This window comes from Poeciliopsis prolifica, unplaced genomic scaffold (assembly GCF_027474105.1).
Source record: "Poeciliopsis prolifica strain line A6 unplaced genomic scaffold, Auburn_PproV2 SCAFFOLD006, whole genome shotgun sequence".
Taxonomy (NCBI): Eukaryota; Metazoa; Chordata; class Actinopteri; order Cyprinodontiformes; family Poeciliidae; genus Poeciliopsis; species Poeciliopsis prolifica.
Window position 1 is genome coordinate 13,078,196 of NW_026562381.1, and position 14,608 is coordinate 13,092,803.

Genomic DNA, 14,608 nt, shown 5'->3' on the forward strand with positions numbered 1-14,608 from the left:
TCCGGTGGTAAAACCTTTATTTTATTTATAAACCAAATTTACAGAAACACAACAATGAATGCGGCAATAATGGAACCCGGAACGTAAGAAATGGATCTCTGCCAAAACGGAGAGAGAGAGAAACGGCTTCAGCGAGGAGGGAAACGCCTCAGTCGTGATACATTTTGAAGATGCAGCTTTTGATCACGCCCATATATCTGTCCCACACAGCCTGGTGTCTGAGGGCAGAGAACAAGCAGTCAGTGGGTGAGTGATGCAAAGTCAGAGCTGGCAAGCAGGAATTGTGAAATCTGTGCAAAGAGAGTAAATGAGGCAACCGGGGTCCCCTGAGTTTAACCAGGGGGTCTTTGCTGCCATTTATGAATATCTCTTTGTTAGGCCTGAAGCAGAGCGGGGCTGTGTAAACCTTTAATTACATTCCTGAGAGTTTACATGAGAAACAAGGCGACTACAGTTACAGAAACCACATGGAAGACATGCCAGAACAGAGATGACAGCTTCAATGATAACGAGAGGATTCTGCTGATGATCGTCGCCTTTTTTGGGCCTTTTCACCGTTCTGCTGTTTTTCAAAATAGAAGTTGTACAAGGAGTTCACAGTAGCTGCGATTCCTTTACAAACGTACGCAAATTTTGCAATTCTGGCGTTTCCATGAGATAACTGCTAATTGTCTTTGTTATGGAGACTTTATATTACAGTTTCTTCTATTAAAATCTTGTTGTGCATTGTAATATAAAGAAAATTTTTCAACCTGATTGGTAGATTTGGTAAATTGCAACGTTTGTTGCATTTTCAGCTGGTGCGGTTCACTTTCACACTGCACTGCGGTGGCGCTGCACCATGAGCCAAACTCCAAAAGAAGAATTTTAGCGTTTAGTGGTTGTAGGATTTCTTATTTGTCTTTGGTAAAAGACTACGAGACATTTCTCACTGTAGCGTTAAACTCACAAGTTTGTTTTAGTTGTATTTACCCAGAATGCCGTGCGCTGTAGTCCACTTCCTGCTTTTGGAGCCATCTCTGGTCTGCTTGGTGTTCACATATGCATTCGAACTGCAGAAGAGTTCACTTCCAACGAACCGAGACAGAGGTTTTTAGGCAGACCAGAATTCTCATCAAAATTTTGCTGCACATTTGCTTCACATTTACCCAAACAAACTGGACTTTCCAGACAAGTTTGATTAGAACAAGATTAGTCAAACCCCGGTCTCAGTTCGGGGAAAGTGAACCCTGGTGCAGTTTAAAGGCATATGTGAACACCAAGCAGACCGGAGACTGCTCCAAAAGCAGGAAGTGGACTACAGCGCAGGGCATTCTGGGTAACCAAAGCAAATGTTAGCCTAGTGCTCCTGTGAGAAATGCTCGTGGTCTTTAGCCCAAGAAAAAGGAGAAATCCAACAACCCAGCGAAAATCTGCACCACTCAATTTTTGTCTGCATTTTGCAAAGAAGGAAGTTGCACCGATGTCTTCTTCAGAGGTTTTTGTGTAATTTCCTTCAGTAGTTCTTGGTGCAGTGCCCCCGCAGACGAGGAGGGGAACAGGCTGTTCTAATTGTTTGGAGCAAGTGAACCACAGCAGCTGAAAATACAACAAATGTTGCAATTTTGGTTCCAGTCTACTGGATTAACAGGTGTGAAAACACCCTTAGGTTGTTCTTCAGTTTCCTGACTTGCACTCCGACCAATAAAGGCGCGTTTACTCACTTGAATGAGTCCAGAATGTGTGCCGAGTTGGTGTAGTGGGTGAGGTAGAGTTTTATGTCTGCAGATGTCCATCGGTCTGAACGGCACGGCTCAATAAACTGGAAAAGAAAAGAAAAGCAGGAGGTCATGCAGCCTTGCAGACTGACAGATCTGAGATCAGATACTAACCTTCTCTACCAGATCAATGAAGAAATCTCTGACATCTTTGGTGTTTGTTAATTTTGTGGCAATGTTGACGAGGCCTCTGGAGAGATTCTGGCAGAAAGAGAGGAATAACGCTTTCACCGGGACAGTTAACAACCGATTACATTTTACATTAAACCAGGAAGTGTTCCTCACTTTAAAATTAGCTTCCATCTCTGCGAAAGCTTTCGTTTTTCCTCTGAGAGCCGTGCAGACCAAACTGAGAGCAGAGCAGAGAAAGAAACAGGAAATTAGATAAAAGTGTGCTGATAAAGCTTTGTGAGAAAGCCAGGCCATTTTTCGGCCATCTGCACATTGGATTAGGAGCGTGTTTTCATTACCTTTTGTGTTGATCCAGCAGATCTTTGTCGGTGATTAAAATCTTCAGCTCTTTCAGCTCCTGTAAAAACTCCTTGTCCAGGTCGACGTCCATGTCTTCCACCATGTTGTCTACGAAGAGCATTCAAGTTGAGACTTCCACGAATCATTTCAGAAGAAATCAATTCCTCAGAATTGTCTCTGTGTCAAACACACTCATTATCAAACTGTTTTGTTCCTAATGGAAACCATTCAGACTCAGAATGAACTCAAACCGGGATGAGTGAAACTTGAAGGACCTCTGGTGGTCACTGAAGGAACAACAGTGAACCGCTTGTTTTAAAAACACTTGGATACGCAGGTTTATTATCCCAGAGCTGCATAAACATTGAATCTCGAAAAATTACGATGTGACATTTGATTAATGAGTTATGCAGCTGCTGAAAGTGACATAAGTGGTGTTTATGTTTTATGTCAGTAAAAAGCGCCAAAGCAAACAAGTAAAATTCCTCACCAACAGCCCCAACTGTCCAGTTGTTGATAAGCTGCCCGGCGCAGAACGCAAAGTCCTGGAAGGTGAGATACTGCAGCTTTTTCTTCCCCGTCTCAAAGCGGTTGTTGGCAAAGAAAACAATGGCAGCGTAATCCCTGCAAAAAAAGAAAAAGGACAAAAAAGCTGCAGTTTTGATGTGTTTGAGAAGTGTTAGAATATTGAGGCGAAGAACATTTTTATACATTTTATTACAAGACTGAAGTTTTAATAATACAAAAATAAAAAGATGTAATATTCCAACCTTGTTATAGAAATATATAGAAATATTATGACCTCATTCTCATACAGTTGTATACTCATAATATAACTTTATTCCAAAATATTATGACTTGATGGTAAGTACATAAAATACATTCCAAGCATTTTAAACCCAGCAGTGTTCACTCAATACCTTGCGAGTTTGTCAGAGAGAAGGAAGTGCTGACGTATGTTCTCCACCAGGGGTCCCTTCAGCTCTTCCACAACTTTGAAAACACGTTTGAAGTTGTCAAACTGAAATACAGCAGATGACGCAGGAGGCTCGCAAAATTACAACATCGTGACTCGAACAACAAGCCAATCCCAGCCGATAAATTCTGCTCTGTCGAAAATGTTGAAATGACTTCACACAAAGCAAAAAGGAATAGCTTGGAGGAATTTCTTTTTCCCATTTAGAGAGTTTTACAGCCTGAGAGTAAATGTCTCTTCTTTTACCTGTCGTCTGCAGCTTTTCAGAGTCACACCTGTCTTGGCGCCGATATCGTCCAAGTCTTTCTTTGTTCCTTTGGAGAGTTTTTTTCCTAAGACCTCACGCACAAACACATCATCAAAGGCATAATACCTAAACAAAAACACACAAATACTTTACATGCATTCTCATCTAAATTAAAACATTTACATGACTGAAAAAAGAACTAAAAATGCTGAGATGGCAGCGTCACCTCTCTATCAGCATGGTTTGCCGGTAAGGGGGGATCTGGAAGAGCAGCTGGTTTGCGAGTTTGGCCGGACTCTGCAGCAGACGCTCACACATCTGGAAAGTCCTGTACTGGTCCATGGTGTCACTCAGGAGAACATCCTGGTTTGCTTCACACTCGTCCAGCACGCCCCCCGCCATGCGCACCTTCACTGCGTCATTGACTGTCAGATAAAATCCAAGCCCCATTGATATGCATATCATGTTCCTGTTTGCTTGTTGTGGGATCAGTTGAGAAATTAATCACACCAGACTGACGACTGGAGGAACAAAAAGTACTTTTTACGACATAAACATGGTCACAAGATGCTGTTAAAATTTTTAAAAAGCTTTTCAGCTATGCTTATTCAATAATCCGCTTTTGGCTTAATTAGATATTTTATCATGTAACAAAGTTGTGTAAATAATCAGCAGCAACTGCAACTTTATAGTGGATCCATGTTGCTCCTAATATTCAGGGTGTGGAGGAAAACAACATTCCTGGCACGTTTTTCCCACGTGTGTCACATAATTTATCTTTGAGATTTCTAGTTCCTGGCAATTGCTAAAGCCACTGAAGCGCTTTCAGTGGCTTAGTTCTGCCTAAGTGTTGCACTGAGATCATTTCCTGGCCACTTTCCTGTAATCTTGATGACACAGGAAACAAAATGTCATTAGATGGATGGTAACATTATTTTTAATGATGCATAAAGAGAGCAGAGGCTTTGCAGTGAAGCTGTGAGCGAAGAAGCAACAATAAATCTGTTTCATTCTCTGTTTACTTCTGCTCTTTCATCCCAATTTTAATACTTTAATTTAGAAAAATTAATTTCCCTTACAGATAAATCAAGTATTTTTAAATTTAACTGAAATTCATGTTCAGGGGTAAGAGTTTTCCTACAGCATTTACAATCCAAAGAGCCGTTTTTGCTGCCAGTTCAGTTGAATAAAGCGAGTTTAGAGCCACAAATATTATCTGACCATTTGACAAATCACATCTAATAATGTTTCATAAATATCTACTACAGAAAATCTGTTGTAATTTTAAAAATGTAACCAATTTATTCCTATTTTTAGGATTTAATAAAAAGCAAAAAAAAAGCATAATATTTGTTCATAGAGGTGATTGTTACTTTTCTTATACTGAATGTTTTGAAAATTAATAACTGTAGAACTAAAATTTTATCTTCACAGGAAAGTTGAAGCAAACACTTTTTTCGTTCCTATTTTGAAGGAACCAACATTTTATGCACTTCTGTTTCTGCTGGAAGTTGCATCCAGCTAAACGAAGGTGGTTCCTCTCCACTGTGCCCTCATGCTTAATGTGCTGCTGCTGCAAAGTCAACAGCTTCATACAATTGGTAGTTTCTGAAATGAATAACTTATAATAAATTGGCATTGTATTATCATACGAAGCTATCTGTAATATAATAAACGAGCCTGAATCTCTGAACTAATTTGGTTGCACATTTCTACACAAACTAGATTTCTGTGCATTGAGTTGACATTAATGAACCTAATTAAATAAATTCCTTTGTAATCTTTCCTCGTTGGGATGAAAATAAATTCTGCTCCTGATTTTATTCCCTCCCTTATTCAAACATGTCCTTTAGTATTGCTCTATTGACCAGCCTATTAAAGTAAAGACATCCAGTGAAGGAGTCATGATCATACCTGTGTATCCGTCCAGCCAGAGCTGGTAAACCTCCTCATCCATGATGGTGGTGTTACCAACAAACACATCGAGCTCTACGGCCATCTGCGAGGAATAAATGAAAAGCTATAAACATTAACACGTAGCGACCTGCACTGAGCTGCCTCAAAAGACATCATGTCGTCATCTTAGATTTTATACCTTGATTTTAGGGGTGTAAAAAAACCTGATTTAACAGTCTGTCTTTGATAAAAGCGTATCTTCAAGGCGAAACGTTCATCCTGTCCGCTGGATTTAAGCAGTTTTACTCATTAGCTAAATTAGTTCAAGGTTAGCTTTTCTGTTAGCAGCCTCGAAAGACGAGCAGCAGTTAGCGGCATCAAACTGATCATCAGGAGGCAAAACTGTAAATTAGGACGGAATAAAAATTGTAATATGGCTACAGACTATTAGCTGCAGCTCAAACCTTTGCGATTAGACTAAGAATAACGATGAAACGGCTCCATCCTAACAGGTACGCAGTGTCAACAATAGCAGACGTACGGCAGCTCACGCTTCCGCGTTGGTGACGTCACGCCGTACGTAAATCAAACCGTACCGTATTTTTATATTTTAAATATAAAAATAAAAACCATACAAGATGTATATACACGACCTTATCGTGTATGTGCTCTTTAGAAAAGTTTTTATTAGTTTTTATTTTACAGTAACTTTATTATGGTCGGTGAAACAACGACCGTGTGATTCAACCGGTAGCTGTGGTTGCCATGGTGAAGTTGATATCGCGCTGATCTGACTGTAAAGGACAGGAGTTTTTACACCTAAACAGACATGAGAGAAGTTTTCCAGGGACCTTAATACAGTCAGGTAGAAAAAAAATAGAACTCTGTTAACTATTAAAAATGTTCACCAGCGTCTAATTTCTCTCTAATTTACATCAAAACAAAAAATGTTTCTACCTAATTCATCTCTATCAATAAAATTATATTTTCTATTTCAGGAAAAAAATAGGATTTATTTATAGCTGGTGTATAATTCCCCTTTAACTGGAAAACATTTGTGTCTAAAATTGCTCTGAGGAAAGTTTACCCCACTCTTCACTTTCTACTTTGAGATATTTGTGGCGACCTACATCCCACAAATCCTCACAGCATCTCATCATTCTGAGTTTTGACTTGGAGTTTCCATTTCTTAATGCTGATCATGTTGAATGGTCCTCAAATCTTAAGATTCTCCTCAATTTGTTTAATTTGTCTTTGAGATTAACAAATATACATTTGAATGATTTTCAGGAATGAAATGACCAAAGGGAATAAGACGACAGACATCCATTTGGTGGCTAAACAAACGACAACAAAATAAAAGTAAACAAACAAAAAAAAGTCAAGTATTGGAATTCAAATTATCTTAAAAGCAGCCAAAGTCCTAAGAAAAGCAGTAAAAGATCTTCAGAAAGCCTGACAAATACCTAAGATCATTTTAAAATAACATTGGCTTTCAAACAATTTTTTAAATCAAGTGTTAAAAGCCAAACAGGAAAGTCAGTCGGCCAATTCTCTCATTATAGCATGTCCAACTATTCCAAAAGTTTAACTCCCCAAATTGGATTAGATAATGCAAGTGAACCTTTTATTTGATCTATTTTAATAGATGTCATGAATAGTACAGACAATTTTCTTTTTAATTAATTTCTCTTGTGCATAGAAGTGAATGTTTAATGCATTTGATGACAAAATGGCAAGAATAATTAGTGTTGGAGCTGCTGAAATCCAAAGGAAGTAAAAATATGCATTGAGATTGAAAGGTTGTTCTCTCATAGCAGGCTGCACTAATTTAAATGAGTTCACCAAAGCCTGTTTATTTGTCACTCTCCAAAAAGAAAAAAAAACTGAACTGTAGCGAAAGCTGCATGAGTTCATTCATAGAAAGTATGAGACTTGGAAGTTTCCTGCATAGTGTGAAATTTCTTGACTCAGCATAAACTGTTCATTGTACTGAGAAAGTCTTTAGTTGTCAGACTGAAACTTATAATTAAAATGTGACGACTGAAACTTCATGAAACACCTGGCAGCGAGATGTAGCCTTTTGTGGACTTTTGCCCTTTAATTTGCACTTTCCGTTACTGGGGAAATGTCAGATCCAGAATAGGCCCCGTTCAACAGGACACAATCTGCTCTCTTTTCCTGCACGGATTAATCCATATAAATCCTTGTAAATCCTTCTCCTCACCCTCCCGTTTCTGTGTTTCTGGATGTGTCCTTCAGAATGACAACATGTGGGAGAAAAAAAATAAAAACCAACCCTCTTCTTCCACCCACGCCCCCGGTCAACTAGTTTTTAGTCAGATCTCTCGCTGCACATCAACACTCTCGTTTCTAAACTCCCATGACACCCTGATTCCATCCCCAGATTCCTCTGAGCGCGGTTAACACCCTATATTGTTATGGCCTCCGTGAAACAATGGAGGTGGGACAGAGGGCGGAAGGATGTGGCCGAATACCTCAGCATAAACCGATGGGAAAAACACACACAAATGCCTGCAGTCAAACTTTCCAACTGTGTTCTTTGAAAAGAAACAAGTCGTGTCTCCTGATACAGACAGAATGTGCTGTGCTTTTCGGGTGAACTCCAAAAGCCTTTAGGACACAATAGAGATAGTTTGAGTTTAGAGAATGAGATCACAGTTGTAAACGGATAAATCCAAAGGAAGTACAGTCCCATACAAACCTTTTCCTATTTGTTTTCATAGTAAACTGAACTTTTCCATGTCTGTGTGGTCTAACATAGAAAAAGGGTTATAAAACAAAAACACTTTAAATTTTAAAGTACAAATGTTTCTGAAGTTGTAAAATAAATCTGTTAACACTGTTGCTTAAAGTAACTCAAACTATTTAAATATGAAAGATAAGATGTCCAAAAATGTCAGATACAGTATTGATGCATATCTATTGTGTGTCCAGCAACCACTAGAAATATTAACGCTTCAGATTACTGGAGTCTGTCAAGTTAACAACTCAACATTAATCTTCCTGTAAAGAAAGATAATTCAAAATAAAACCAAACCAAGTCACTTGGAATATTTTAAAATATTTTACTTATTAAAAAATCAGGCTTTCTTTGTAGGATTAAACATTTTTTTCAACAGTCTGAATTTTCAGGAAAAAGTCTGAGTTATAAATTAAAGTCAAAATTGAATCTCAGAATCTATGATTTTTATTTTCCTAAAATAAAAAACTTCAGTTTTCTTAGTTAGAATTCTGACTTTTTAATTTCAGAATTCAGATTTTTTTTTAAAGCTGATGTTAAAAAATCTAAATTCAAAGAAAAAAGTCAGAATTCTATATTTTAAAAATCTGCCATTTAAAATATCCTGAATTATATAAGATCAGAATTTTTTTTCAAACATGTAAACATTTTGAGAAAAAAATGTCAGTTTTGTTTAATTAAAGCTAAGATTAATTCTCACTTTTGTCTAAAACTTTGAGCTTCTTAAAAATATTTTTTTTGTTATTAAAAAAAAATACAGAACTTATTTATTTATCATTTCAGAACATTTATGTATATAACCTCTCCCACCCCCTCATAAAACAAAAAACACAAACAAAGCAAAACAACCAGCACAAATCAAATCAATAATTGTTTCACAGACAATTGGCATGTACAAATATCCTCGATGTTAGCAGAAACAAGTCGTCACACGTCAGTATTTTCCAAAACAGAAGTTCATCTAAGGAGTTTACTTGTCCCAGTGTTGTCATTATTTAGCTTGGCCAGCATTTGTTCATATGGCACTATTTCCAACATCAATTTCAAGCAGCTTTTAACATTCAGAACAGTTGAAGATTTCCATAGCCTGAGGATTATTCTGGCAGCCACGATCGTCCCCACCTGCACCACGGTGTTTTGACATCACTCTTTGATCCCCCAATACGCAGAGTCTTGGTGACATGGGTATCCCCACACCTATCCACTTTCCAATGTGGTGTAATCCTGCTTTCCAGAATGGGGAATGCGTTTACATTTCCATATTGCATGTATAAAAGTTTCTGATTCCATTTTGCATTTCCAGCATAGGTTATTGTGAGCAGGCCCATTCTATGGAGCCTGGATGGGGTGAAATAAAATCTATGTACTGTCTTATAGTGTGTAAATTTCCCTCTCGATTCTTTAATGTATTTCCATTATTTTAAAGTACTTTCAACCATTCTTCAACACTAAGACTGCAGCCAAGGTCCCTCTGCCAGACAATCCCCAGCCTTTTGCACACATCCTTAAAAGTAAAATTTATAACAGTAAAGTAATTTTTATGTGACCTTCAACCTTTTAAACAAAGCTTTGAAAATGAATAGGTCTACCTGCAGATGGAGCTCCTGAACATTTATCACATCTTTTAAGTTGTTATTTTGCATCATCTGTTCAGCTAATCCAGTTGTTCTCTCTGAATCGTTCATTCGGGCTTTTACTTTGAAGGGCTCCTATGTGTGTTTCCGGTAGCGCTGCAGCTTCACGCGCAGCTCAGCAGGCTCGTTAACTGGCGGAGGCGGACATTGTTGTGGTAGCAGCTCAGCTCAGGAGGATGAGGCGCCTGTAATGAGCAGGTAACGGGTCGGGTCGGACCTTTTGTCTCCTTTCTTTTTCTTTTTTCTCTGTTTTACCGGGGTTTTTTTTGTTTGTTTGTTTTTGTTTTGTTTAATAAACCGTCCCGCCCCCGGCAGAAGACGCCGCCGCTCCGTCAACGGAAATCTGCCTCCATTCAACCGAAGCGGAGCGGAGCCTGACGACGCGATGCCGCCGACCTGAAAACCCACGACATCTGCGAGGTTCTGCATCCGTGGGTAGCGGGGAAAAATCTCGGCGGACCCGACCGGAGATAAGCTCCTCCGCAGGGCGGATGTTTCCTCGAGAAAACGGACCGCATCTCCGAGAGGCCTTTGGAAAACACAGCCTGCTGCTGAGGAGATGATGATGATGATGGTGATGGTGATGATGGACTGACATTAATCGGAGCTTGCGTGAATCCTCACACCCGACCTCATTAAGGCCTTGAAGAAAGCAGCCTAAATAAAGAAACCACATGACACAAGAAGAGGATGATGTGAAAACTCTCAGCTGAGCATCAAATACAGCAACATTTGAGGGGGTTTGAATAATTTCTCAGGGACTCTGCAGGTTTTCTCGCTCACAATGGGCAGTGAAGGTGAGATCATAACCAGAGAGCTGTCAAAGATCTCTGATGAGGATTTGCTGGCGTGCTCCAAAGAGGAGCTGGTGAGCCGGTTGCGTAAGGAGGAGTCAGAGAAGATCTCCGCTCTGATCCAGCGCGGCAGGCTCATCAAAGAGGTCAACAAGCAGCTGCAGGGCCACCTCCTGGAAATCAGGGAACTAAAAGTCATCAACCAGCGCCTGCAGGAGGAGAACACCGAGCTGCGGGACCTCTGCTGCTTCCTGGACGACGACAGGCTCAAGGTGAAGAAGCTGGCCAGGGAGTGGCAGCTGTTTGGCCACCACGCCGCCAAAGTGATGCGGGAGGACCTGGGCGGATACCTGAAGAAACTCGCCGACCTGGAGCGCATGCAGGACGGGCTGGTGAAGGAGAACCTGGACCTGAAGGAGCTGTGTTTGGTGCTGGAGGAGGAGTGTGTGAGTAGGAGCGACTCCAGCCCCGGCGGCTCCACGGAGCTCAACCTACCCTGTATGGTGGCCCGGGACTTGGGCGACGGAAGCTCCAGCACAGGCAGCGTGGGTAGTCCAGACCAGCTCCACCTGGTGTGCTCACCCGACGACTGACGGCCGCCGGAAGGGCGTTGGACTCCACAAACTAAATTGGAGGCATTAAAGGATACTTCAGGATTTGAAAGAAAGAGGCTAAAAGGTTATTAGATGCTAATATCTTCACTAGCTGCAAATGTGCGCAAACATTTCGAAAAAAAATCAAATTTGGTAATTGCGGTGTTTCCGTTTAATAAATCGCACCTGAATAAGTTTCTACTTCCAGTTACCTTTATCTTCGTGGTTTCCGCCAGTAGTAACGTCGTTGTTGATCATGTGACTAGTGTGATGCTAAAAAAACCAAATCATTCTAGCCAAAACTTTTTATTTTGTTTCTTTCAAAATGGTCTGTTTCCATTTAGGAAATTTGTGAAGTTAAATTTTATGGTCAAACTTGCATTTAATTTTGAAAGACTGCAATGAAAACACTTTTTCACGTCACTTCTGCTGATGGACAAGAAAAGTTGCATGTTAGCTAAATATTTGAGTTGAATATTTAGCTTGTAGCAACATAAATAGTACTTCCTATGTATTTATGGTGGCCTGTTTTTTAATTATTTATCTGGTGAACAAACTTATTCACGTGATTCACGTAATGGAAACACTGCAGTAGCAAAATTGTATTTTTTTTTTTACATTAGCAGAATATTGACAAAGTTTTGCTCACATTTGAGAGGAAAGCTCAGCTACTCATTCTAACATATTTCTAACCCTTGAATCTCAATACTTTCTGCATTTCTCTAACATTTTGCACATTTTAGTCCAACACATTTTAATGATTTTTAGAAATTATTAAGAATTTCAAAAAAAAATTTAGAAATTTTTTTGAAATACTGAAGTTGGCTTCTCATTCACACTGTGGTAAAGGGCTATTTCACAGCTTTTATTGGCAACTTAGATCAGCCATTTTTTAACACCTCTCAGACTTGTGAAATCCTACATTATCCTACATTAAACACAGATCCTTTAATTTACATTTATTTTATTTGTAAAACAGAACAGTTTTCAAATTTGTATCCTTCAAATCACTAACGACAAACTTTAACCAAATCAGACTTCTTCAGCCTAAAACAACAAAAATCTAAAAAAAAAAAAAAAGATTGTATTTATTTATGTAAACTCTACGCACAAGCTTTTAAAACATTGTTTGAATTTGCATTGGTCGTTATTACAAAGACAATGGTTATTTCCATGAGAAACATTGGTTGGAGGTGGTGCAACAGCAATGATCTTCCTGTATGAAACATTTATTGAGAATGGAATATGTAAATGTAGAATATATAAGTTATAATTATGCTAAGATCATGATTTGAGATTAACTATGAAATATTTTAGTCTTCATCAAAGGATTCTACTGTACACAAAGAAGTAAAAGAATATGATCAAAACAGAAAATAGTATAAGTTTTTTGCATGTTCATGAAAGGAATCACTTAATCACATTTTTGTAGTTCTATTTCTATTTGTAGTCTAATTATTTTGTATTACCTATCCTATCGGTGTCAAATATGTTCAACAATGTACAGACCAATTCAATAAATTAGAATATTACTGAACAGCCCTTTTTTTTAGGAACTTTATCGCTAAGTGAAATATTATAGATTAATTACACACAGATGGGTATTTGAAAGCCTTTATTTATGTTAATTATGATCATTTTCAGATTACTGTTAATAAAATCATGACATTTAAGAGTAAAATACTACATCAAACCGATTAAAATTATTTTTAATAGCAGAAATGTGGGTTTTGTGAAAACTAGGTACTTGAAAACTGAATACTTGCTTGGAGGATATTTTCAAAAGGTGCTTTTGATCTGAAAATGAGACTCATATATCAAAATGTATTTAATATGACTGTGGTGTGCAACTCTAATATTTAAATTCAAATTCAAAAACACTTTATTGATCCCAAAGGAAAATTAAATGTTGCTGTAACAATTTATAGCACTTTCACTTTATCTGGTTAGAGCTAGAAAAGCATTTTATTTTAGCTATCAAAGTACAAAAAAGTACATTAAGATACTATTAGATTGATTAAAGAAAGTTTTTATCTTGAGATGGATAAAACAAGGTTAGCATCTGTTGCTAATCTAATCCTAGCATCGAGATCAAAACTCTTATTCGGAGGCTCAATGATAGTAACACAGTTAGTGTAAAATATGTCAAATCAGAATAACGATCTGTTTTTAAAAGGTAAAAGTATATAACCAATTAAGTGAGAACTTTTTTCTTGTTTTTCACTCTTAGTTTTTCTAATTGAGAATACTTCAGGTTATTTCCTTAGAACAAGAAGGTCTGCCATGATAACAAAATTTTCAGTAATTATTGGGATAAACAATAAAATTGTTATTTTGAGACCATTTCCAAGTAATAAATTGAGTATATAATGCATGTAAATTTTGTAAAGTGCACTTCACATTAGAACTGGAAGAGATTTTAAATATTCGACAATCAATACAACAATAAAAAAAACCAAAAACCCACACAAAACCATAAATAAAATGGACTATGATGTCTCTGCAAACCAAACTTTAATCATCAAAATTACCCATTTTAATTCATCATCTGATAAATTGTTGTTGCATCAGGGGTAGAGGCAGGAAGATATTTGGTGACGCACCGACTCCAGCCTTCATCTGGTTGGTAAATAATCCTTGGATTCTAAATAAAAATGATGTTATAAAGGTTTGTAAGTAGCGTTGTATAAACTGCTGTGACATTTTACATAAACTGGCGTTGTTGGTAGAAGTCCAGTTTGGTTTATTTATTACAGACAAGACATTAAATGTTTATAACCTTTTAACTGAACTTTAAAAATCCTGACGTTTCCCTTTAAGGCGCTCTGAATGCTGCAACGTTTCTGTGCCACAATAGGATTTGAGAAACTTTTATCACCTGACCAATTTCAGGACCTGATGACAAAGTATCTAAGTTTTACAGTGTTTTTTCTATTGAATCTTCTGAGATTTCTCCTTTTTCAGTGATCTGTTGAAAAAAAAAATGGGACCAATAACTGGGTCACAAATATAAATTTATCTCATGCACTGGACTAGCCTACACTGGTAGAAGCCTTCTTTTCTAATGCACTGGAGAGCCTCATCTTAGATCATTAAATCACAGATCTAATGATAGATTTTAATCCAGTTTTGAGCCATATTTAGTCCACTGGTGATTTGATATCAGCCTTTGCTACATAGATGCCCAGTTGTGTAATATTTTATGCACTCTGTTCCTCAGGGCAGGATTGGAGTGCCATATGTGCATGATGGTTGTTACCGTTTTTACTCCAGGTTGTAGTGCAGTCGGAAAAATTTGCCAATTTCTGGCATAGTTTAAGTTTTGGTTCATGGTAGAGATTAAGGTAAAGTTCAGTCAGAGCAGAAATAATAGTTACTTTATCCTGTTTTAAAAACCCAGCTGGAATCTCTTTGTATCAAACTGGAAGGTCTACAAACTTTAATGATTTTTATTCCAATTTTTCTTTTCTTTCTTT

The 14,608-nt window shown here is 37.9% G+C and overlaps 1 protein-coding gene across 1 annotated transcript in view; it reads right to left on the reverse strand.

Annotated features, from left to right (window-relative positions):
* The window catches only part of LOC129360340 (acidic fibroblast growth factor intracellular-binding protein B-like), a 27,668-nt gene continuing 13,060 nt past the window's right edge, over positions 1 to 14,608 (reverse strand). Inside the window, exons 4-14 of the mRNA XM_055030506.1 lie at positions 11,035 to 11,163; positions 5,366 to 5,450; positions 3,678 to 3,876; positions 3,451 to 3,577; positions 3,149 to 3,249; positions 2,719 to 2,852; positions 2,228 to 2,336; positions 2,043 to 2,106; positions 1,872 to 1,958; positions 1,704 to 1,801; positions 1 to 218 (exon numbers count right to left, since the gene is read on the reverse strand). Of these exons, the coding sequence (XP_054886481.1) occupies positions 149 to 218; positions 1,704 to 1,801; positions 1,872 to 1,958; positions 2,043 to 2,106; positions 2,228 to 2,336; positions 2,719 to 2,852; positions 3,149 to 3,249; positions 3,451 to 3,577; positions 3,678 to 3,876; positions 5,366 to 5,450; positions 11,035 to 11,163 (1,203 nt within the window). The 3' untranslated portion in view covers positions 1 to 148. The remainder of the gene's footprint in view (positions 219 to 1,703; positions 1,802 to 1,871; positions 1,959 to 2,042; positions 2,107 to 2,227; positions 2,337 to 2,718; positions 2,853 to 3,148; positions 3,250 to 3,450; positions 3,578 to 3,677; positions 3,877 to 5,365; positions 5,451 to 11,034; positions 11,164 to 14,608) is intronic.